Genomic DNA, 23,601 nt, shown 5'->3' with positions numbered 1-23,601 from the left:
TACGCCGCGCCGGCGCTGAGGGGCTGCTCCTCCCGCGGGCGGGCGGGCGGCCTGGCCTGCCCTTGCCGCCGCCCTTCCGCCCTTCCCGCCGCGGGCTGTCACGCAGGGCCCGCACTGGCGCCCGCAACGGCCCCGCCGCCCCGCACGCGCGCCCTGTTCCTGGCGGCGGCCACCGGGGGAGGCGGGGCCGCCGGCCGCGAGCCCGCCGCGCCTGCGCGGGGAGGCGGGGCTCGCGTGCACCCCGGCCGCCGCCGCCGCCGGAGGGCGAGGCGGCCTGGGTGCGCGTGCGCAGCTGTGGCCGTTGCTGTCGGGGTCGAGGCGGGGCGGGGCGGGTCGGGCCGGGGCGGCGGTGACGGCGGCTCGTCCGCTTCCCTCCGCCCGTCAGCACCGTCCCCGGGCAGGGGAGGAGAGGCGGGGGGGGGGCTCGCCGCTCCCGAAATGTCGCAGACTGCCATGTCAGAGACCTACGGTAGGAGCCGGGGGCGGGGCGGGGCGGGGCGGGGTGGGGTGGGGTGGGGTAGGGTGGGATAGGGTGGGAGGACTCTCCTCTTCCTCCTCCCCCTCACGGGGAGCGAGCCTGGGCCCCGGCGGGCACCTCCTGAGGAGCGGGCTGACGGCCGCTGCTGAGGAAGGCGAGGAGGCGGCGGAGCCGGGGCTGAGCCGGTGTGGCGTGAGCCGCGAAGTTGCAGGCTGCGGCGGCTCTCTGGGCTCAGGCGGGTTCCTCTGCCCCTTTTGGCGTGCTTGTCTTTTTTTGCCTGTTCCTGTGAGCTGTGTGCGCTGCACCGCCCTACCCCTCCCGTTGTTGCCCGGGCTGGCACGGTAGTGAGCGTTCGCAGTTACCTTTCATGGCGTGGAGGTGCTGACTCGAAATGTGAGTGAAATCTAGGCGAGGGAACTTAGACACTGCTTGTTATGGTTAAGTGAATTCAGAAGGAAAGTTGCAGTGCATGTCCCCTGGGAGAAGCTGCATGACCGCAATTCTTCAGTTGGAAATGGTGTTCTTCTGCGGGTCAGGTTAGGATTTCGGTCCTGTTTCTGAGATGTGCACACATCAAAAAGAGCCGATTGTGAGAGTGAGTGAAGGAAAAAGATGAGTGAATATGTTCATGCGTCCCTGTGTTGTCATGGATGTCTAGCTACTACTAGTAGAAAAACATCCGAAGGAGTAAGTCGGAGTGCTGGCACTGGCAGGGTGTGTCAGTGCCTTACAGGGACGCATCAAAGAGAAGTGAGGAGTCGAAAAGCTAAGTGTGGCTGGCTAGGTGGAGGAGATGGGAAGTGACTGAATTGTGTTAATTTCTCTTCTTTGTAACTTTGCTTGGAACAATTCTGTTTGCTTGAACCAGTTTGCTCTTTCTCCCCTTCCTGTAATATTTTGCAGTATAAAAATGCTGTCATACATGTAAACATTTCAAAGTCCATATGATAGGTTGAGGTCAGAACTGAATACTGTGATAAAACCCTTTCACTTGTCATTTTCTGGCTTTGTCTGTTACAACATCTTATCTTCAGTAGCCGTTCAGACTTCAGAGCTGGACTTCAATCCTCTTACTTTTAGAACAGAGTTTTGAAAATAAGGAATAGTTTGGATAATTACAGCAAAATTGGACACAACAAGTCTGCTGTGATAGCCATCAGGAGTTCTTACTAGTAGGCTAACTTACCGGATTGTTTCTGCTGTGTAAGTCAGTTTAATTTCAATACCCTGGTCATCAGTGCTTAAGATGTTTTATCCCAGTGGTCAGTGCTTCAGTGTACAGCAAATGCACAGAACTAAGGGACAAAGTGAGGCAAGAGTGTGGGGCAGCCCTTAAAGTGCAAACATTAGGATATCAAGACCCTGCTTATTTTTTCCATGCTTTCTTGAAACATGTAAAGCTTATATGTAGAAACCAGAGAGGTGCACTCTGTTGGTTTAGGTGTGAGTTTGAACTAATTCTTCATGCTCTGAACTCTTGTGATCAAGATCAGGAACACTTTGGCTGTGCTTACAGTGGGATTGGTGGTCTCTAAGCAAGTAAGTAGGTAGACAACCAGAGATGACATAGAGAATTTCAGCAGCGCTCCTCTTTTGGTGCTGTAATAGTAAGCAATCTAAATAGGTGATTGTATCTTAAACAAGCAAATTTCAATGTTTTGTGTATTGTTCCAGTGGTGCGAAATAGCATTTGTAGGCCCACTGTAGCTGTTGATACTTTCTGATTGTTTTCACGTCCTGGAAAAGGAGCCCTTAAAACTGAAGGTTTGTAGTTGTTGTGGTCTGTTCCTTTTATTTGTTTAATTCTTGTTTAGTATATATCTCTTTTGAGCTTCAATGTTTGTTCTGTTCATACACAAGCTACAAAAAATCTGAGCTAGAATACTTGAGAGTGTCAAGGTTTAGAGTAGATAGAAGAATAAAAACTAAGTTATAACATAAAATTTAACAGTGGCTATACCATCTCTGACCATAACAGTAACCAGTGTCTAATTTTGCAGTGTCCTGTCCACATATGTAGCAGCCCGATTGACAGTTCAAAGTAAACAGTATGATGTGATAAAATCATGGATCTTCTGTGCTGGATGAACTCTCTGGGATTTAATGTGCTCACTGTCCTAACAGAGAGTGGTTTCTTTCTGACCAGCTGTTACAGTCACCATCAAGGATAACAGAAGTATTAGGGCAGGTTCTCCCTGGTGACTGAGATCAGTGGTCACTGTATTGCCTCAGTGCTGGAACCCCTGTAGTTACTGCCCTTGTAGATGCTTGTTCATGAATTGGATTTTTCTTCTTCTCACCTGGATTATGACCCATTCTAATTACGTAACCTCAAGCTTTTCATCCCATACAGATAGGCTCAGGAAAGTGGTTGGGGTTTTTTGTTTGTGTTTTTTAAAAAAATGTCATTTTGCTGTTTGACTTCTATATGACTTGAATTTTGCTGTGAGGTTTCAACTTCTCTTCCCTTTGAAAGGGGGGGGGGGGTATTTTTTTCAATATTTTTCTCAGTCTGTGAGAAATAAAGAGCCTTTCTGCCTATCATACTTCATTATCCACCTCAGTTAATTTATATGTCTCTTCCTGGTTTTCTTCTTCCCCGAGTTCTTTCCTCTGTCTCAAATTCTGTCTGCTTTGAACCTTTTCCTTTCACCCAGACTTACCATCCCTTGCTGTGATTCTTACCTCTTAGCTCTTTTCAAACTAAGGTCTGTAGCCTCTCATAGGCTTGGTGCTAAATTCTTCATTTGCAATACATATTTTCTCTCCTGTAGATCTCTTTCATCAGTTGTATAACTTCTGTTCTTAGCTTTCTGATCTGTTTATCCCTTTCCTACGTGATAAATTTATTTCCCTTACAAAGTGCCAAAACAATCATGAATAGAAGAAAACTCCATAAATTTGGAGACTAAGTTTAGAAAGAACATTTTACTGCTGCTTGTGGGAGAGGAGGGTCATTCTTTAAAAAGTTTATCTTGTAACATTGGAAACAAATCTGTTATTCATAGGAAAATTATTTTAACTCAAATTTTCTGAGATGCAATGGCCTCTCTGTAGATAGTTGCCATGTAACAACACCTGCATGCTTTCTCCTGCTTCCCAGTGCAAAATGTACATGGTTTGGTGTTATGGTAAATACAGGCTGACTTAAAAATCGCTTACCCTTGTAGTAGGTAAATGCAAAGCAACCTTTCAATGTTAAATGATAGAAGGGTAGGAGAAAGGTTGTACTACCTTTGAGTAAATGTGACATGTAAGATTCCAGTCCCTGCTTCCCTGTGTTTTCTCCACCAGTATCTGCTACTGCCAGTCTGGTCGCAGGAGTTTATCAATCTCTGTCGTTGTCATGGAATGTATAGTCTTTTTGTCCATTTAAAAATATTCCTTTTTGGTCTGGACAATTTAATTCATTCTTTTCTCCCCATCCCATGCCCGCACCCTCCCTTATCTAATGGTCTCTGCATTTATCACCCTGACCTTCAGTTTATTTCAAATCTGGTTTTATTGCTTAGTGGGAATAGCTCTTTTGCTTGTAAGGAAGCAGATCTTCCCTCTTTGAAGCATCCATTATGCAGATTGGAATAGAGCCAGGTTTATCTGTTCTGTTTATCTTTTTGACTCTTATTGCTAGAGAAAGGACTAAGCAGAGAGAATAGCTCCTCTTTTTTTCTCATTTAGAGGCAGCACATGCCAGTAGGAATGCTTCAGAGCACTCTTTCCTTATGCAGACTGCTGCAAAACAGAAGACATCTAACTACTAGAAGGGACTTTTTTGTGGCACGAATGAGAGAGTTTCCAAAGGGTCAGCATTAGTGAATATAAGTTCTACTTTTTATCAAGGAGTTGGAAGAAGGCCAAACTGAGATTGAGGATGTAATTTAGTGGGTTTTTTTTTCCCCTTCTATATTGGAAAGCATATAAGAAACAATTTAATTCTCATTACATTTTAAAGACTAAGCTGCAGTAGCTCAGAAGCTGTTCAATTATTCCTTCTGCTGGAGTAAACTTCAGTTAAAGGAGGAGGTTGGATGTCTGGGTGTGGTTTCCACATCAGCCATCTGGTTTTGCTGGTACTTGAGTCAAAGCCCACAATTGTCTCCCTTCTTTCTCCTCACTCCCCCTCCCTTCCTTTCCCCCGCCCCCCAACATGCAGTTTGGCTGCTGGTGCATTTTTGGGGTGGAGCCACAGTTTCACTCCTTTTCACCTATGGTAGAAAAAAAGTTTTGTTCCCTGTACCCCCTACCCAGTTTGGGATCAGGTGGTGCATGTAGCTCACAGACAGGAGTAAGCCGATTCTTTATATTGCCTTATTTCCTTAAACAGCCGTGCCATGCTATCTTTCATCTCTTTATGCTTTCTCTGGTGCATGTCTTGTAACCCTATTTCCTTTTGGCACAGAGTTCGGTTTTCTTCCTAAATCCTTTCTGTATAATGATGATCTTATTTACAGGCACAGTACTTTAGCTTTTCTAGTCCTTTTCAGTAGCCAGCATGGTAGCAAGCATTTGTAACATCTGAATGATGTTGCTTTTCAGCTTTTCCATGAAGGAGGAACAACAGAATTCAAAAGAAAAACTTCTCTAGGGTTGTCACCCTAGCAGCCTTGGCAGCTAACTGGAATGTTGGAGCTCAGAGCTACTTTGTCAACTGCCCAAAAAAAAAAAAAAAGGCTATGAAATTAAGTGACCTAACTCCTCTGGGAAGAGGACACCAAAAAGAAAAACTAGAGCAATTAAGCAGTAGTGCAAACACTAGCATATGAGTTGCATTTGGCGAAATTGCAAGGAATGAATATATAAAAGTTTTTCCCAAGTGTGAGTACGCAGTAATGTTACAGTTAGGCTGAAAGAAACTATCTGTCCAGTCTCATTCAGTTTCTGTGTTTCTGAACTGTGCTAAATTTTTAGATGTGTCTGTACAGTTTAAAGAGAAGATATTTCATGTCCTAAATTAAGCAATTAAAAAAAGTTCTAAAAATGTAATTGTTGTGGTTCCCATTATCATACAGAATGACATTATAAGAAAGAAGTTCCAGAATAACAAAATGAAAAATGTTCTCCCTGCTCTTACCTGGTATTACCTTACTCATTAATATGCTAGGCCATGAACTTAAAAACTTGTTACATATGGATCTTTGACTTTTTGTATTGGCAAATCCCTTTTCTTGTCCTTCCTTGCAGTTGATTAAATGTGCAAAGTATTCCATATTTCCTGAAACGTGTTATCTGGTGCTTGTGGATAAACTGTTAACATAAATCTAAAAGCCTTTTGCTATTTTGAACAATTTACATAAAATTGGAGTTTAAACTGTTAAAAGCACAGTTACATTTGTGAATGTAACTTCAAAGTGTCATTTACAAGTCTACATGTGTTTGGAGACATTGCTGCTGCCTTTGGCGTGGAAGGGTTTTGTTTTTTTATTACAAGATTTTGTTATTTCCATTCTGTGATAGAATAAAACACATTTCTCTTACTTTCATACTGTAAACAAGTGAATTGTAACAGCAGTTTCAAGTTTCACCTTAGAAAGCCTGTTTGCTATTTTGCCAGAGGGGAAATACATTTTTTGTCTACTAAGTAAGCGGGTATTGAATCGGCATCTAAGCGATTTATTTGTAAAAAAGATTCCCCTTTAAAATTGTCTGCCGCAATAGAATCCTGCTAGGAATTGGGAGTCTGTTATAAAGTGCTGCTAGGATATGTTATCAACTTCAAGCCATGAATATAAAATCCCCAAATATCAGTCTTGCTTTCAGAGCAAAATATAAAGCACCTCAACTTAAAACACCTCAGGAAAAATGCACTGCTCTTCTGAAGCTATTCCAGATCAGTCCCTGGCAGCGACACTGCTGGTTCTGTTTCTCACTGGCCTACAGCCTGTCTGCGCAGAACGGAGCAGCGTGTTAAATTTGCTGTTCAGCATGGTTTTGTGGGTTGCACAAGTACAGCTTCATGAACCATATTTTAACAACCAGTACTTACACCATAACAGAGCAAATTAGTTTAGGAATAGAGATTTGGGTTTATTCTTTTCCTGGTTTAGTACGACACTAGCTGTTACACTACTGTCAATAATATGACATGGAAGAAAGGAAGACAGACTTGAATTTTGTAGTTATTTTTAAGAAGAAAATCTGACAAACAGCATTCACCAAATACAGAGGAGAACCAGTTTTATGGATTTCAGATTTATTTTTGGAAAAACTGCAGAGACCAGAAACAGATTATTTTAGTTGTGACTATGTCTCAGAACATCTCGTATTTTGAGGAACTCTCTGAAAGTTGTAAAACCAGTGAGATTACACACACCCACAGTAGTTTAAATATACAAGAAGGTACACAAGGCAGCTAACTAGTGATATTTGGACCATAAAAAGAGAAACTTGGCTTGCTTTTAGAAATGAATTTTTTCTTAACCTAATACTTTGGGGCTATGTATGATATCTACTTTTCATACAAACAGTGAAGATTTGATAGAATGAAGCATTCTCAGCTTCAGCATGTTTTGCAGTTGAGATGACATGAAGGGCCCTGCTTTACAGGAGATAACGCACAAAATTTTCACAGCCTGAAGCAAAATCCTTTCTGTAACTATTTTTTTCATCCAGAAAGCATGAGCAGCTGGGTGGGGGCGTGAAGAATGAGAGGAGTTTGGAACAGAATGTCTTGAGCGTGTAAATGGTCATATTTGTGAGCAAGAAACAGCAATCTCTTTCTGAGAAGGGTAGAATACAGAATCAATACCAAGCCTGTTACAACATTTGAAACAAGAAAAATCATGCAAAAGTAAAATGTAAAAAAAGCAAAAATCCTTAGTAAAACAGTGCCTCATTTTAAATATTAATAAAATTTGGAAGACAGGTGAAGGCAAAGGGTGGTGGACATTCCCAGGATTCATAGTCCTCTGTTTTGCTATTGACTTTTCAACACTGGGAATTTTCTTACCATATGAGAAACTTGCTTGTTGCTTTTGCCACTGCTAGGGGGTGTTTGTGATGTATCATAACAAATAACAATTCCTGAATGAGCATGTACATGTGTAAGCATGTTAAATTCAATTTGTAAAACTAAAGACTCGGGCGAGGCTCTGATAGAGAATGTATCGGTGCTTTGACTTGCTTAGCATAGTCTATAATTTTTTTTTTTTTTTCTGCCATCCCCTGGGCCACTATCTGTGTAACCCATTTGACAGCTCTGAACACTGTTAATTAAATTAATGTTAAGTTTTAATTTTTGTTGATATTGCAAACTTAATCCTTTTCATTGCATGCTTGCCTGATGTCTTCTGGAGACCTGTTAGGTTTATAAGAGAAACTATGCAATAAAGTTGTAAAGATGACTGTAAAAAAAGCTGCTGCTGGTAGAAAAATAAATACTGAATCTTGCACGAACTGGAAAGGTTGCTTTGATGGCTGTTTATTAGGGGAAGCAATGGTAAACTTTCTAATCACGGTTTATCAGTGGATATGTTTGAGAGTGGTAAGGCAAGGAAACTTTCTTCAGTCTTCAGCCAAACTGAAAGCAGATCTGGGGAGGTAGTACTAAAGCATTATATGTAACTGTTAAAACAAAACAAATGGACCATAAATCTTGAATACAAGTATTACTAATGAACACTGATGTAAATGGCTCATAAATAGGTAAAGTGCCAGAAGTACTTGTATCTTAATTTACCATGTGGAAGAAATATGAAAGTAGGCATCCCAGAATGAAAATTACTTCTTGCTTGTAAGTTCTGGAGAAAAACATTGTAGTTGTTCCAGCTTTACAAGTATTAAAATGAAGTATGAGTATTAAGCAGTTAATGTAGAGAAGTTCAAATTAATGTGAATAAAATAAGAAAAACAATTAAAAAGTACAAAAACATAGATTTTAAGAAACGAGATCATTATATAGGGTGTTTGTACTGACTATAGGTAATAGCTTAAATATCCTTAAAACACGTTGCTGGAATACAAGCCAACCATATAGCTGTAACTTAGCCTATTTTAACTGAATTAATATTCAGCCATTTCCATCTCTTCTTGTCATTCTCCATAAACAAATAGCATTCTTAGCTCTCACTTTGTAACATCACTATTGAATACACTGGGTTATTCTTCCGATTTGTTGTTATTTTGCTAATTTTGTCATATATTCCCTTCCCTTTGAAATATCAGCTACTAGAAAATAGCTGGCTTGTGTACTTGGTCTTGTGACAAAAATGTGAGTACATACTGAAATTTAACATTTTTTTTTTCTTTCAATTTTCAGATTTCCTGTTTAAGTTCTTGGTCATAGGAAATGCTGGAACTGGAAAATCCTGTTTACTACACCAATTTATTGAAAAGAAATGTAAGTATATGTGAGCACAGTAAGAGTTCTCCATTGCTTTGTACCACAGATGAAGGCTCTGCCTACATGATTAGGACATACCATTCTTTGTATGGAAGTTCCCATAATTCTCTTATCTGTATACATGAGGATTTTGACTGAGAATTATATTCAGAACCATGCAGTTATTGCTCACTGTTTGCCTCTAATCAAAAGCCTGATATTGAGCAATATTCTCTATTACTCTCGGATAAATATAACAGGGTGTTGATAAAAATACAGACTTATTTTTTGTGAGAATTATATCTTGCGGCTATGAGCTTCCCTAGCCATATAGTAGAGACCTGGATCTTCTAGAAAAAATACTGAGCAGATGAAAGAAACCTTGGTTTGCATGAGCAGATTTAGACAGCCTGTTGGACAGAACTCAAATCTCTCAAATCTAGTCTCTTTCTAAATAAATAGACACTCTGTGTTCTGTGATAAATACTGGTAGAGACTCCATTGTAAATGTTATTTAGAGATTAGTAGATGGTAGGAAGAAAATTTCCTGTTGGGTAGTGCCTTTAGCATCATGATTAAACAAAAATAATGTGCATTTAGAAACCTTTGTAAATCTAAGGTGACTGTTACCTTTCTCAACTGAGTGGTAATTCCCCTTATCGCTAGAGGAATAGCTCTAGGATAATAACAATGTGTAATCACTAAGGAACATGGCATGATTCTATGATTGAACTTGAACCGTGACCTTGGTATGGGCAGTTGTATGTTGCTGAGAATCTGTGGTATCAACAGTGTACATAGAGCAAGAGTCTTAACTTCGTACTTTAAAGAAGTAGATCTTGCTTATTCGTGGGCAGGACTGTGTCTTTTTGTGTTCTGCTTTTCCATGAATTTTAATTTTAAATTGCATCAAAGTATTAGAAAACACAGTTGGGGAAAAAACGTATTCAAAAGTTATCTTGCCATTTATTAACGTGAACTGGGAATTACTTGATTAAGGGGCAGGCCTTTCTTGTAGTAATTCTGAATTGAATAAGCTGTTCAAAAATTGTAAGAATGTTTATTTCTGCATGGTGGCAGTAGACTTACGAGTGGCACTGAATTTGATGGTTCAGGAAATAGTTTGTAATCTGAACGCTGAGGAGCTTTGATTATACCTAAATTGGATTTTGTAAAAACTAATTATTCACTCTGAATATACTCCAAATAAGTCTGGTTTTATTTCTTCTTTGTAGTCAAAGATGACTCGAATCATACTATAGGAGTGGAATTTGGTTCAAAGATCATAAATGTTGGTGGTAAATATGTAAAATTGCAGATATGGGATACAGCAGGACAAGAGAGATTCAGGTACCCTTTTCAATCATTTTGTTAAGTGTTTGTTATTAAATTGTTGCTATGGGTGTTGGGTATTATTTATCCCTGCTTATAAGTAGGCATAGTTTCTTGGTCAGTGGAATTGTTTGTCTTCTGTCGTATTACTAACTAGGCCAGATCTTCCAACTTGGACATAGCAACACAGATCCATTGATTTCAGTAAGGCAATGCTGCCTTGCAGGATCTAAGGTTCTGCCCTTTCTTTCCTTGGGTATTTTCTGTGATGGTTAAGGTATGTGAGTAGAATACGTGGCTAAAAGTTTGTTCACCAGCCAAGCTCAGAACAGATTTTTAAGTAACTGTGTGTGCTTAACTCTGCGTTTAGAAGACCTTCTACTGGTTGGAATAAGTAAATGCCAGGAAGTTGTAAGCTGTTCAAAATCTGCATGAGAACAATTTCAAAGTATACTATTATTTTATTAGAGGGGAAAAAAATCAGTTTCCAAATTCACTTGGCTAAAAACACTTCTAGAAAGACTGAGATCTCTTAAGTTTCTTAAAGAAAAAGCAATGTATTTGACAGCTTAGAATCACCAATGTACTGTTAATGCTGTATTTTAACTGTGACACACCTGAGGCATAGATCAAGCTCAGTAACAATCTAATGTATTCCTGAGTACATTCACCATCAAATAGGACATCAGTTTTTTTATTTTTTTGGGGGGTGGTGTGTGTGTGAGAGGTTTCTTTGGTTGGGGGAGGGGGCAGTGGTCAACAAAGGCAAGTATGGTGGTAGAAGTCTGAGTAATGGGCAGCAATTCAGGTAAACATCCTCTATTAGACAAGTTCTTTGGATACATCGGTGACTAGGTAAGGCTGGGCAGTGCTGTGTAGTCTCCATTAATGAGACCTCTTCAGTGTGTTGGCCAGATATCCTGGGATTCTGAGGAGCTTGGAGGCTCTGTACTTTCAGAGGCTTGTGCAAATTCTGCTCTTCCAAGTTCAAAGTGTTCAGACTTGCAGGTCCTTTTTTTCCTGTTGCTTTTTAAAATCTGTTCAATTCTTTTCTTTTTAAGGCTTATCACACCTCTGTGTACTTAGTAGGTTTTTTTCTTCTTCCTCTACCTTTTGAAGGATGCTTTGCTTTGATTTCCTTTCCTCCTTCTCTTCAACTTAAGGAGTCTTAAATTGTTCAGTTACAGCTACTTTGCTTATTCTCTCCTCACTGCTGCGAGTTCAAACAGAAGTTAATTATGTGTTTTCATGCCACAGGTACCACTACTGGCTCCCAGTTCTGTATCAGGCCATGTAGTATGATGATATGTGTAGCTTCAGCAGCACGCAGGTCATAATGGACTTTGAGAATTCCTGTACAGCTATATTTAGTGAAAGTGCTTCATCAGAAGTCTCGTTGTAAATAGTCTGCTGCTGCACAGCTGATAATGTTGTCTAAAAAACACATTTTATTTTAAATATGTAAATGAGAATTCTGTTTCATAATATAGATTGCATTATACTAACCCAGATTTGAAACAATGGAGATATTACAGAAATGTGCATCTGTAATTCTGTTTCAGGTCTGTAACAAGGAGTTACTATAGAGGAGCTGCAGGTGCTTTGCTTGTCTATGATATAACCAGGTAAGAAAGCTAGCAACTCTTTGCTTATAGACTGCCAGATACAATTAATGCATAATGATTACCCCTGAAGTACCTAATACTCTAACGGAGAATGGGCAGGGAGAAAAGAAAATAAATATAAAAAGTATTTCTGTTTTAGTGTGTATTTAGGTTTTGGAACTTGCTTACGTGAGATATTGTGAATGTCATAAATATAAACAGTTTCAAGGGATTAGACAAATACATAGGAATGGGCCCACCGGTAGCTGTTCTAATCATGGTGGACTGTATGCAACCACTGGCTCAGGAAGCCTTGCAACAGAAACGAAGAGCAGACTTCAGCCACTTTTAACCAAGGTGGTACACCCCTATTTGTGGAAACTGCTTATTAGTATGCTGGTGTAACAGGTCATCCTCTGGAGAAGCTAGCTCTACCTACACATTCCATAACTGTAGCCCAAAATTCAATTAATCTCTGCATCTTTCCATATTTTAATATTATAGGCAGCCAATAAAATTACCATTACACATTTCCACGTTTTTTCCTGGCCACCATCAACTGATACTTGCCAGTTTCATATTGGCTAATGATGATTCGCTGGATCTGTTGCTTTTTGTCCTGTGAGTGGACTGTTCTCCTCTGAGCAGTCTTTGAAATCTGTGTTCTGTGCTTAAGGTCAGTTGGACTCATTTGTCAGTCTTACTACTTGCAGGCTTTATCTCCGACCACAGCTACAATGACTAATGGTGTGTGTATGGTAACTGCCTGCAACATTATTAGTCTTGACACAAATGTGAAAGTTCAGGCACGCAATTCTCCACAAGTGTAGTAAATTCTTACAATCCCACCTGAAGCTTAAGTATCAGTTGAATTCCATGTTAAACAGTAACTCATTCTGTTGCCCCAAAATTTCATGCACAAAAGGCTGAAACTAGAGCAATGCTTAAATTTCTAGCTTTTCACATTAAAAGGGTATTTTATAATTGTGTATATTTATTTATATGTTGTGGATTATTTAATTTTGCTTTTTAAAAACTTCAAGCTTTTAAATAGTTTCATGAAGGAATACTCTTTCCAGTTCATAGCTGGCATATTGAGATGTGTAGGTGACTTGCCTGACTAGCAGCAAGTTGTTGTTTGCCACAAGTACAGATTTGCCTTCTGAGTTTTAGTTCAGTGATCTGTTCACTAGAAATGAGTGTGTTCTAATAAAGGATGTCATTTTGTACATAGCCGGGAAACCTACAATGCGCTTACTAATTGGTTGACGGATGCAAGAATGTTAGCAAGTCAAAATATTGTGATAATACTGTGTGGAAACAAAAAGGATCTTGATGCAGATCGTGAAGTTACTTTTTTAGAAGCATCCCGCTTTGCGCAAGAAAATGGTAAGTAGTACAGAATCTTCATGGAGTATTCAAAGATGCTTAATACTTTTTTTTTTTCCTTTTTTTTGTGCAGTTAGGGAGTATTTTGCCCACTGTACCTTGTCAGATATCTACAGAAAAGAGAGTTCTGTCAGTACATGACAGACACATGCCTGCATGTGCTGTTTAGGTCTCATTACCAGTGATTCTTCCAGTTGCAGCTGCTACTTAATACCTTCTATGTGGAGATATATTCTCTAGAGAATGTAATACAACTTCAGGTATTGCCTTGCCTCCAAAGGGCTGAGGAGGAAATAAAGAGCACAATTTCCTGGTTTTCAGCATATTATAGATTCTGTAGGTTATAGACAAGGTTGGATGGGGTATGCTGCAGCTGGAAGCAATGAGTTTTACTCATGGGAAACCGTGTTCAGTGTATTGCATGGATCCACAGGACTATTACCTCGTCTGCAGTATTCAGAATTTCCAGTCTGAGGACACATTTCTGTGGCAGCCAAAGCCAGTCTCAGTCTCAGCTTCTGTGCTGCAGTCCTGCCACCAGTAAAATCTGCTTTTGCTTTTATAAACCAATTATAGTTTTTTCTACCAACTGTGGCTGCTGGCTGTCCTTTTGCATATAACTTTCTATTCATGGGAAACTATGAAGTTCTTTTGGTTTCCTGCACAGCCCAGGTGATTATCTTTGGATTCCAACTTTCTAGGGTTAATGTGTAAGTTTCAGAAGAAGTTTTTTTGTGGTTTTGCCATCAAAAGCTAATTTTTCTGGACCATACTCTTTGACAGTAGTTCTCCTTAAGAAAATTTTTACTGTTCCTAGCTTTCATGCTTTGAATTACTATATCAGCTATTCCAGACTTGCTTTGAGATTGTTTTTCTGGTGTCAAATGCAGAGCTGATGTTCTTGGAGACAAGTGCACTAACGGGGGAAAATGTTGAAGAGGCCTTTGTACAGTGTGCAAGAAAAATACTCAATAAAATTGAATCGGGTAAATTGAGATTTATATTCTTTTAATTTTTTTTTTTTCCTGAAAACTAAAAATACATGTTGAAATATCACCATTCAAAGTTCTCTAATAGAATTAACCCAAAGAACGAAAATTTTGTTGTGGTAAAATAACTCATTTGGTTTATAGCTGCTTCCCATATGTTTTAATAGGAATGGATGTCTAAGTCAGATCTGTATATCTAAAGGGGGGGTGGTGTGACTTATGGATGTTTTTATACAGTGTTTACCTTAACAGTCAGCTCTGTGTGTAGGCTGTGCATTCTGTGGGTTGCTATGTCCCTACAAACATCAAGCCTGACATTAGACAGTTTTAGCAATGCAGAATAAAAACCTAGTATCGGGGTAGACATAACTTTTAATTCTGCTTCTCACATGTAGCAGGAAATACAGTCAAGAGAATTTGAACAATAATACTGACAATTTTAGGGATGTTTCCTAGCAACTGTGTTTCTCTGAAGTGACCTTCCTGCCTCACGGTTGAAACCATTTTTACTTTTTGCAGATCTAGAAATATACCAGAAGCTTCTCGGTGCAAGTGGGCAGGTTTCTATCAGAGACAGGCTCCTAAGTGTTAGGTGTCATTACAGCTCATTTGCATTCCAGTTTTCCTCTCTTATCTTCTAGTTGTTTGATATCTTCAAAGTTTTAAATATTGGCCATATTGAAAAGTCTGTCTCAGACTCTAATTACACGTTTTGAATGCCAAACACAAAATTTTAGATTAAAAGAATATGGTATTTTCACAGGAATTTCCTGATTACTGCATCAAATCAATGCCAAACAGCCACTTTCATTTTAAACAAACAAACAAAACCAAACCAAACCAAAAAGCAAAGTGTAGCTAGCTTCTCATGATACTGTAGTTCCATGACTGATTTAAAGAGGCATTACCACAACAGAAGTCAGTCCTGTTTTCTGTGAGCTGCTCCTGTTTTCTTTGTGCCAGTGCACATGCATTGAATCATGGAAAACATTGAGACTGGAAAGACGCTATGGATGTCTCTAGTCCAGCCTCCTCTTTAAAGCACGTTCAGGTTCAAAGTGAGAGCAAGTTGCCTGGGGCTTGTTGAGGCACATTTTGAGATGCTCCAGGAAGGGAGATTCCACAGCCTGTCTGGGTAATGTGTCCCAGTGCTAACCAATTGCCAGCCTGTACCAGTGCTTGGGCTCATTCCATCACAGGTGCAGAGCTCTACATGTGTGGTTGCTGAATTTCATGAGGTTCCTGCTGGCCTGTTCCTCTAGCTCAGCCAAGGTCTTTTGTAAATGGCAGCCCTATCCTTGAGCTATCAAGTGGTCCCCTCAACATACTGTCATCTGCTAACTTACAGAGGGCTCACATGTGTGCAATGGACCTGAATAAGCAATCTGAATTATTCAGAAGGATTTAAAAAAAAAAAAACAAAAAAATCCCCAACCAACAAAAAAAACAACCCACCCAAATGTTTCTAGTCTTGGCTAGTCCACCATACAGCCATAAGAACGTTTCTGAAGGCACAGGGTATAGAGTAGGCAGAAATGGATACCAGAAGTAGGGACGGTTGAGATCATTTCCTCTGGGGGCAGTGCTTTATGGAATCCTGATGTCAGATTGATCCATCTTTGTTTGGCTTGGTATTTACAGTACTTCTTTCTTTGCATATTAGTCTCTGAAAGCGGGTGTTTTTAACAGTGTTCGCAGAAAACATTTTGGACGTTTCCTTTGTTAGAAGTAGTTAGTGCAAATACATTTCTTGTATCTCAGAGACAAACTGCTTTGTCATTGTGATTAAGGGCACATGGCTGAAATTATAGGAGAAAATGATACAGGTTTGGAATTGCCTAAAAGTAAGCAGAATTGCAATAGATCTCTCCATAACTAGAGTAGTGTATCATTATGCATTTTTATCTAATGTTGTCAGTTAAATTGGAAGGTATTATTTGCAAGTGATCCGTCTTCTTATGATCATTTGGTTTCTCATCAGGAGAACTGGATCCAGAAAGAATGGGCTCAGGTATTCAGTATGGAGATGCTGCCTTGAGACAGCTGAGATCACCACGCAGAGCACAAGCACAAAGTGCTCAAGAATGTGGGTGTTAAAGAAACAAAACACAAAATCCTAAATACTCACTTTAGATACAGAAGGTAAGGTTACAAAAATTTCAGGGTGTTGGGTAAATTACCGTATTTCATAAATGTGCTGTATCAAGTGCTTGGCTTTTTCACAGTTAGCCTGTAAAGTAACATAGAATACAGTGAAATAATGCACAGTAGAATGGATTTTTTTTTTTTTTTATACTTTGATTTTTCTTCTACCATCTGCCTGCTAAAGCAAGACTAGTGCTCTTACTGAAGTATTTATAGATCTTTGCTTACTCTGAGTAATGCTGTGGAAAGCATTGAAAAATTCTGTATTCCTGAAATGCATTATTGCCCTAATAGTTACCTAATGCACTGTAGAGAACGTGAATCACTTCTGTTGTATTGTGGACAAATATTACTAGAAATGAGAATTCACAAAATGTATGGTGCAGTATCTTGGCCAAAGCTATTATATAGTCTTTTCTGAAAATACGAGATTTAAAGACTGAGACTTGAAAATTAAAGATAATACTGGATTTCAAACTTTTTTTTTCCCCACCTAAAACCAGCCACAGTTGTTCTGATTCCTGTCTGCTATGAGCAGAAATGTCAACAAAAGAACAGTAGTATTTGCTGCTTAAGCAGCCTTGTCATCTAAAGTAGCTCTTCTAGGGCTGTTGCAGCCTATGGAACGGGTATGCAGTCTTCTAAAAGTCTTCCAAAGATATTCTTCAGAGGAAGTGAGGAACAGATTTTTCCCTTTAGCAGTAGTAGGGGAAGAGACCTAAAAGTCACATAACATTCTGAAGAACAGCTTGGTGGTTAGTCTTTCTTATAAACAGTTGTCCTTAAGACACCTCTCAATATCCATGCATGGATTTTACTTAACTCCTTGCAGTATGTAAGCATCTGTTATGCCAGTCCTTTCTCCCTCACTCAGTGAGGGTAATTAAGGAATTGCTGTGTAGTTAATTATTCTGATATCATTAATCCTTACTTCTCTAATACAAGGACAGCAATATCAAATTAAACAAGTACTGCAGGCATTTTTCATCAGTTTGAGCAGGGCACACCACCAGAAGCTTTACAGAACGTTAAGTAAGGCAGCATGTAATTCTACATTCTCATATTTTGTTCTATATTGAGGGAGCTTAACTCACAATTAGAGCTCAGAATTTTAAATAATGAATAGGAATCCTTGAACTGCTTTTCTCCCTTATTTTCCTCCTATAAAATACCATCCTTCAACTAAGAGGCTGCTGGAAAAGGGCATTAATTTAGTCCAGCTTCAGTACAGCTCTACAGGAGTGAATAGTTACTGACCTTATTTCAGGAGCTGACTTTTCAGATTCATCAGATGGAGATAATTGATGGAATTCTTGTGTATTTTACAGCTGTCCTTGCAATGGTGTTTGAAAAAACAGAAAAGCTTGAAGGCTATGCAGTTTTTAAAAACATCTTTCCAGTATCTACAAACAGAGCAGACCACTGCTGACAGAAAGGTGTACCGAGTGGTGTGGGGCAGGAATGTTCATGTGACACAGAAGTCTGCAAAGCAAACTTGATAATTCGGTGGACGAGATTAAGACTCATACCTGTATGTAAACATTTTCCATTACCTATTTTTGTTCTTCCACCTCTAGTTTAAAGCATTGCTATATACTGTAAATAATGTAACAGTAAATTTACAAAGCATGGTATACTTACGTATGCTGATAGAATGTTGCACTACAGCAGTTTAATATTTTATTTTTTTATCATATAAACAAATTTAACTGAGGTAGGCTCTGTCATGTTTGTTTGTTGCACAATAGTTTATTTATGACCTGAATTATAAAACCACTGGCACTGTCAGTGAGGGGTTGTTGTTTTATTTTTTCCCTACTTAGTTTGCCACATGCTAACAAGCTGTTGACATGACTGATTCTCAACATATGGTTAGGACTCATACTTATTTGCTAGTGTGTCAAGTTGGAAAAGTAATTTTTACTGACATTCGCATATCCTATTCTTAAATAACTTCTGAAGCTCTTTTATCAAACTTCAAAAGTTTAGAAAAAATACTTTTAAGTCTCTCAAATGGCTGTTGACTGACTTGGATTTTTTGCTTGGTCCTGATGTTTTGTACAGCACTGGGATCATGAAGGTGGAATGTATGTGTGAACAGAACTGTGCATCTTCTCTGTGTGTTGTAATTTTAGAGCAGGGGCATGTGCTTACAGAGAATTATCACAGTAGGAGTTCTCCTAACCTCTTATCACAAACAGCAATCAGCTGTGGAAATATGATCTGTTAAAGCATACCTGGTGAAGTACAAAGTGAACCCAAATGGGTTCTTCTAAAGTATCCTGAATGTATGAAATTTAAAATACTAATTTATTTTTCTTAAACATTCGTAAAGTACAATTAAGAACCTGAATTTTAAGATTAGGCTTTAAAATTGTGAACTTACAGTCTGTCTTGCTGGAGCTCTACCTTTGAACTTCATGTGAATGCACTGTATGCAATGCTGTCCACATTGCCCCCAGGAGACCTGTGTGATGGAAGGGAAAAACCAAGTGTGCTACTTAGTGTAGTTCTTTCTTCCCGTGAAACTCATCAAGGGGAATTTCAGCCTTGGTACTGATTTCTCCCCCACCCCCAATGTTAAAACATGCAATTTGGACTTTCTTTCCTGCCCTCTTTTTATTGTGGGGAAGAGGCATGGGGCAAGAGATTAGGAATCCTGTCCTCATTCCTCAACTGGAAACAGAAGAGGAAGAGACTTGCAGAGGGCCCAGGAGGGAGGACTGAACCACCAGTATTGCATATCACTTTTACAGTGCCATGACAGCTGATCAGGTAAGAGACCTGTGGCTTTTGTTTTGCCAGATAAGGAGCTGCAGAACTGAGCTAGTGTTTCTGGAGGTAGCTGAATTCAACCAGTTGAGGGGGGCAATTTCACTTGCACTGATGGAAATCACTAGGTGACTTTTTTTACTTAGTTACTTAGATAACTAGAAATGGGATGTCTCCTTGGAAGTGCAAATTAACACAAAATAATGAATTTGATCAGAACCCAGTATCAAAATTCCAAGGTCATACATGCTTTATTATTTTCTAGGTATGAATGTTTTCTATTTCAGAGTCACTTGTTAAATGCATGTTTAAAAACTAACCCAGAAAACTGAACTGGTGCTGTAATTTAGAGGGCAGTTAAAGCACAAGAGCAAAGCAAGAATGCTACACAGAGGTATACCATCTTTCATGGAATTGGAATTGTCTGTAAAACTATTCCCTTCCTCCTGACATTTTGGTTCAAATGGATGCTTATCTGAAAATTATACACCTTTGGTCATCTCTGAATTAAAAGGAATTAAGTTTGCTTTGTACTTGAAAAGCCTAGGTTTAAAGAGGCTGTTGGGTCCAAAGACTGTCCTGTTCTCTCTCTCCCCTATGTATCTTGTTATATTTAGGATTGGATTTGTTACATAACTGATAATGATTATTCCCGAAGAGTGTTCTCTTCCTGGTAAGAGTATAAAGTATTTTTGAAACAGCCTAACTGTGCATTTACCAGAACATCAAAGAACTCCAAAGAAACTTGCCTGTCCTAATCCTCACTCAATTTATTTTGGCTTCCACTGCTCAGAACTGGAAGTAATTACCAAAAGCAAGGCCTGGGAGGTAGATGTTGGATGTGGTTGTCTCCTCTACCAGTCCAAATGGCATATTATTAACTGAGATGCATTGTGTTTCTGCCAGAGTTGGGGAGGGTGTTGGTTCCAAAACCCCAAACCAGTTCTGGAATGCTGGGAAAAGATAAGATTTTTGGAGAGTCTGTTCCCCCCCTCTTACCACAGTCTAGTCAGGTTTCTTGGTACACTGACAAAAGTGAAAGGTGAGCACTTTTTTATCAGCTGGGACATAGCACAAGTAAAGCTAAAGGTCTCTCTCCTATCACTGTTACAATGTTTGAAGTGGCCTTGGCTGTTGATCAAAACTACTTTCCATTATTATAGTAGCAGTTGAAAGGAGCAGGGGACTGTTACCAATTCTGTTGCTTTTAAATAGAGATTTTAGGGGTTTGGCAGGGATTTTCTTACACTTCTTCCTGTCCTTTTCCCTTTACATACAAGACTGGCCTCTTTTGTATACTCAGATCTTAGGATCATTTTGGTCAAGTGTCTGTGGTTAAGAAGCAGTAAATACAGTTTTATTCTTTCTGTAACCAACTGTCTTAAGCTGTCCCCTTCCTACCTGGAAGGAAAGAATGGGGTCATTATAATGAGTTTTGACATTTTTACCATATTTTTTTAATGTGTACACATTAACCAGGTTAATGTGCATGTTTTGTAGTATTGCAACCTTTTATGCTGCATCTCGCTGACATTTTAAAAGGAAACTTTCTAAAATGGCAACTCCTGAAGGAAATACTGTTGGAAGCAATAGCTCTCACCAGTGCAAGCTATATTGTTTACTATTTCTCCTCTGAGGTTTTTTTTATTTCTGAAAATAAACATCATGCCCAGTAACAGCCCTAGGGTAGAGCTTAAGCTTTAGCATTATAGTTCACTCAGCAAACCAAACTTAGCTCACCTAAACAGTAAGTGATAAATAGGTTAAATTATCTATGGTTTTAGTGTAAAATTCTTACTTTACCAAAGCAAGATGAAATAATACTGGGTACCTATATCCTAGGATTTATTGGATGTGGAACTTTAGCTGTTCAGACCTTTAAAAGAATTAAATGTCTTATTAAAGCCAATGTCTTGCCTTTTAATGAGTCTGTTGGACTACACTTTCATTTAATGCTTGTATCTAGCACCAAATAAAGAATCTTTCTTGATCTTCTAGGTGTCTTACAGCACATTCTGTTTATTTATACAAGTTTTGCCTGCTAAGTGAAGCCTGTAACCTGACAAACCTTAGATGGTCTTGAAAAAACACTGTGCTAAACTCATTGCATAGTCAGTATGTGGCTAGGAAAGCAGCAGCAGGAGCTGGAGTGCTTCAGTGTATACCCCAGGAGCAGGGCAGGGCCCTCAGTGCACTCCCTGGTAGTAGCAGCTTTACCCGTGGTGTGGGAGGGCCCCAACCCTGCTGCTGCCACCACCCCCTGTTAGAGAGGGACAATACATCACTTCCCTTCTGTGTGCCCGTGAGAGGTTACAGCTGCAAAGGTGCACATGCTTTCCTTGCATCTCTGAGATGGATAGGTCTAGATCTCTCAGAGAATGTGGCTTCAGAAGGTAACACTTTAAAAAGCTAAAGCAAGGGGAGAATACAGAATGTATTTGTACTTACAACTTCTCCAGACTATATTAGAGGCAATTCACAGTTGACCCATCTCTTGTCCATTCATTGTATTCAATTAGGTACCTTATGGCTCAAAAGTACACAGCTTCTGTAAGTCCTCAAAAAAAAGAATGCTATTAAAAATCACTCATTTGCATTATATTCTAGATGCTGAAAGAATGAAACACTGTAAATCCACAGAGAGTAAAAATACCAGGCAGCTTTGTTTCCTTCATTTACTGTAGAGCCAGCAGCATACAGAACTTCAGTAGAGCTATCCTTGAATAGCATAACTTTTCCTATTTGCAAGAGTGTATTTGTTCTTAGTGATACAGCTTCCTGTTTTTTTTCCCCATGTTACCTTCTTTTTCCAAAGTTCTACATTAAGATTCCCTAAGGCTTCAGTATGCATAGTACTTCAGATAATAGCTATATGTTTTAGGCTCTATTTTTCCTTTGTTAGTGGTAGAAAAAGCCAGTCAGATGGGGAAAGGGTAACAGGAGGAACATAGGGAACAAGCTCAGCTCTCAGCTGGACTTGTAACTGTAATCTATCCCATTACCCAACACCAGTCATTACAGAAACCTGTCACTTTCCAGAAGAGACTATATGGGACAAGCAGAAGCCACAGTTTGCGTGCAGAGACTAAAGCACCCTGTAATGGAAAACCTGAGACCCCAAAAAACACAGTACAAGCAGTCAAGGCACTTTGTGTCACTCATTTTATTCCCATATACAAGTTGACACTACACTATTAAATATAGACAATACAGAAGCATTAACAACAAATACTGTTTAAAAACTTTAAAAAACACATATTGCTTCAAGCTTAGATGGTATTTCCCTATAGTTTTTAAAGTGAATTCAGTGCTAACAATAGCTGAGGCAGCTTCCCATTCAATTGTACCCCTAATTTTATAGGGGCTACTGTCAAGGTGTTGAGTCAGGCTCCATATATGGCTTTGCTGCTGAGTGCTAACTGAGCTGGAAAATAAACTGGAACATCCAGGTTACCACACGTAAGGCCCTCAGATTGCTAGCTTTTGGTCCCTATCACAGTTAAAAAAAAGTCAGAGGCCTTTATAGTTCAGTGGCACTGCATTATACCATTAAAAAAACCAAAATGAGAACAGATATACTTCCCTACATGTTAAAAATTTGATTAAAATATGTATTTGCTACCTGGATAAAATTCTTACCAAAAATTCAGGTCTGTCCCTCAGTTTTGTTAAGTTTGGCTCTAAGCTTAGCTATCACCCTGACTATCTTAGCTTCCAGTGAAGAAGTCTGTAATTCATAGTTGCAAAGATGTGACAGCAGTGACTGAACAGGCATGCTACTGTATTTTACAGGGACATTCTTATGCAGTTTTCATTGTAACATTTTACATTGTAAACACTAGTCTTCACAACACTAGTTAAATTGCAGCATTACACATTGTAAGAGTCTTGTTTCACTTAGCTAAGTACTTCCAGAAACAGAGAGTAATAAACAGTTATGTTAATGAAGACTTTGGACAACTGAGTATTTACTGTGTTCTTACAAAGTTTTACTTCTAAAACAGGAATGAGAAGTGTTCATCACTTGACTGAATTCAAGTGTCCATGCAAGACAAAGTTTAGAACTTCCTTAATTGACAGGGTGACGTTCACTAGGTTTTTCCATTTTTGAGTCCAATTTGATGCAAAACAGCCACCTCCTGTAAGAATCTACAGAATATAGTTAAAGCTTTTACACTTGAGAAGTTCTGCTTTCCAAGTCAACTGGCTTTTCATTCGTTAACATCAAAACACTAAAATAATGGTTTTCCAGACTTAGCCTGGCACATGCCAAATATTTTGCATATACAGCTTGCAGTGATCAGAACTATACTATTTCATATAGTCTAAGCAAACTTACTAGCCTTTTTTTAGTCAAAATCATGCCCAAGTGCAGGAAGGCTACCTGATTTGCAGAATAACTTACCCCTCACTTCAGGCATTATATTACTTAAACCAAGATAATACCAACATAGCACCCAGGATTTTTAGCTACAGACCATTTGAAAAAGCATGACAGTGACTCACACAACCCAATTAGTGTCACTACTGTCTTCTAGCAAATTGTTGTGGTGGGGAACAGCTCTTGACCAGACA

The 23,601-nt window shown here is 39.3% G+C and overlaps 1 protein-coding gene across 3 annotated transcripts; it reads left to right on the top strand.

Moving 5' to 3' along the window:
* The first annotated feature begins 373 nt into the window (after positions 1-373).
* On the top strand, positions 374-21,016 carry RAB4A (RAB4A, member RAS oncogene family). Of its 3 annotated transcripts, XM_075707363.1 has the most exons (8): positions 374-469; positions 8,733-8,813; positions 10,031-10,145; positions 11,690-11,752; positions 12,966-13,120; positions 14,011-14,106; positions 16,091-16,251; positions 17,583-21,016. In XM_075707363.1, exons 1-7 carry the CDS (start codon positions 439-441, stop codon positions 16,204-16,206), a joined length of 657 nt encoding a protein of 218 aa, XP_075563478.1. In that variant the 5' UTR covers positions 374-438; the 3' UTR covers positions 16,207-16,251; positions 17,583-21,016. The 3 variants fall into 3 exon arrangements, with proteins under 3 accessions (XP_075563478.1, XP_075563479.1, XP_075563480.1); XM_075707364.1 differs by lacking the exon at positions 14,011-14,106; XM_075707365.1 differs by lacking the exons at positions 374-469; positions 10,031-10,145 and having other exon boundaries at positions 8,779-8,813.
* Positions 21,017-23,601: the final 2,585 nt, after the last annotated feature.

This window comes from Pelecanus crispus, chromosome 3 (genome assembly GCF_030463565.1).
Source record: "Pelecanus crispus isolate bPelCri1 chromosome 3, bPelCri1.pri, whole genome shotgun sequence".
In the NCBI taxonomy this organism is placed as follows: Eukaryota; Metazoa; Chordata; class Aves; order Pelecaniformes; family Pelecanidae; genus Pelecanus; species Pelecanus crispus.
This window is presented reverse-complemented; position numbering and strand designations above follow the sequence as displayed.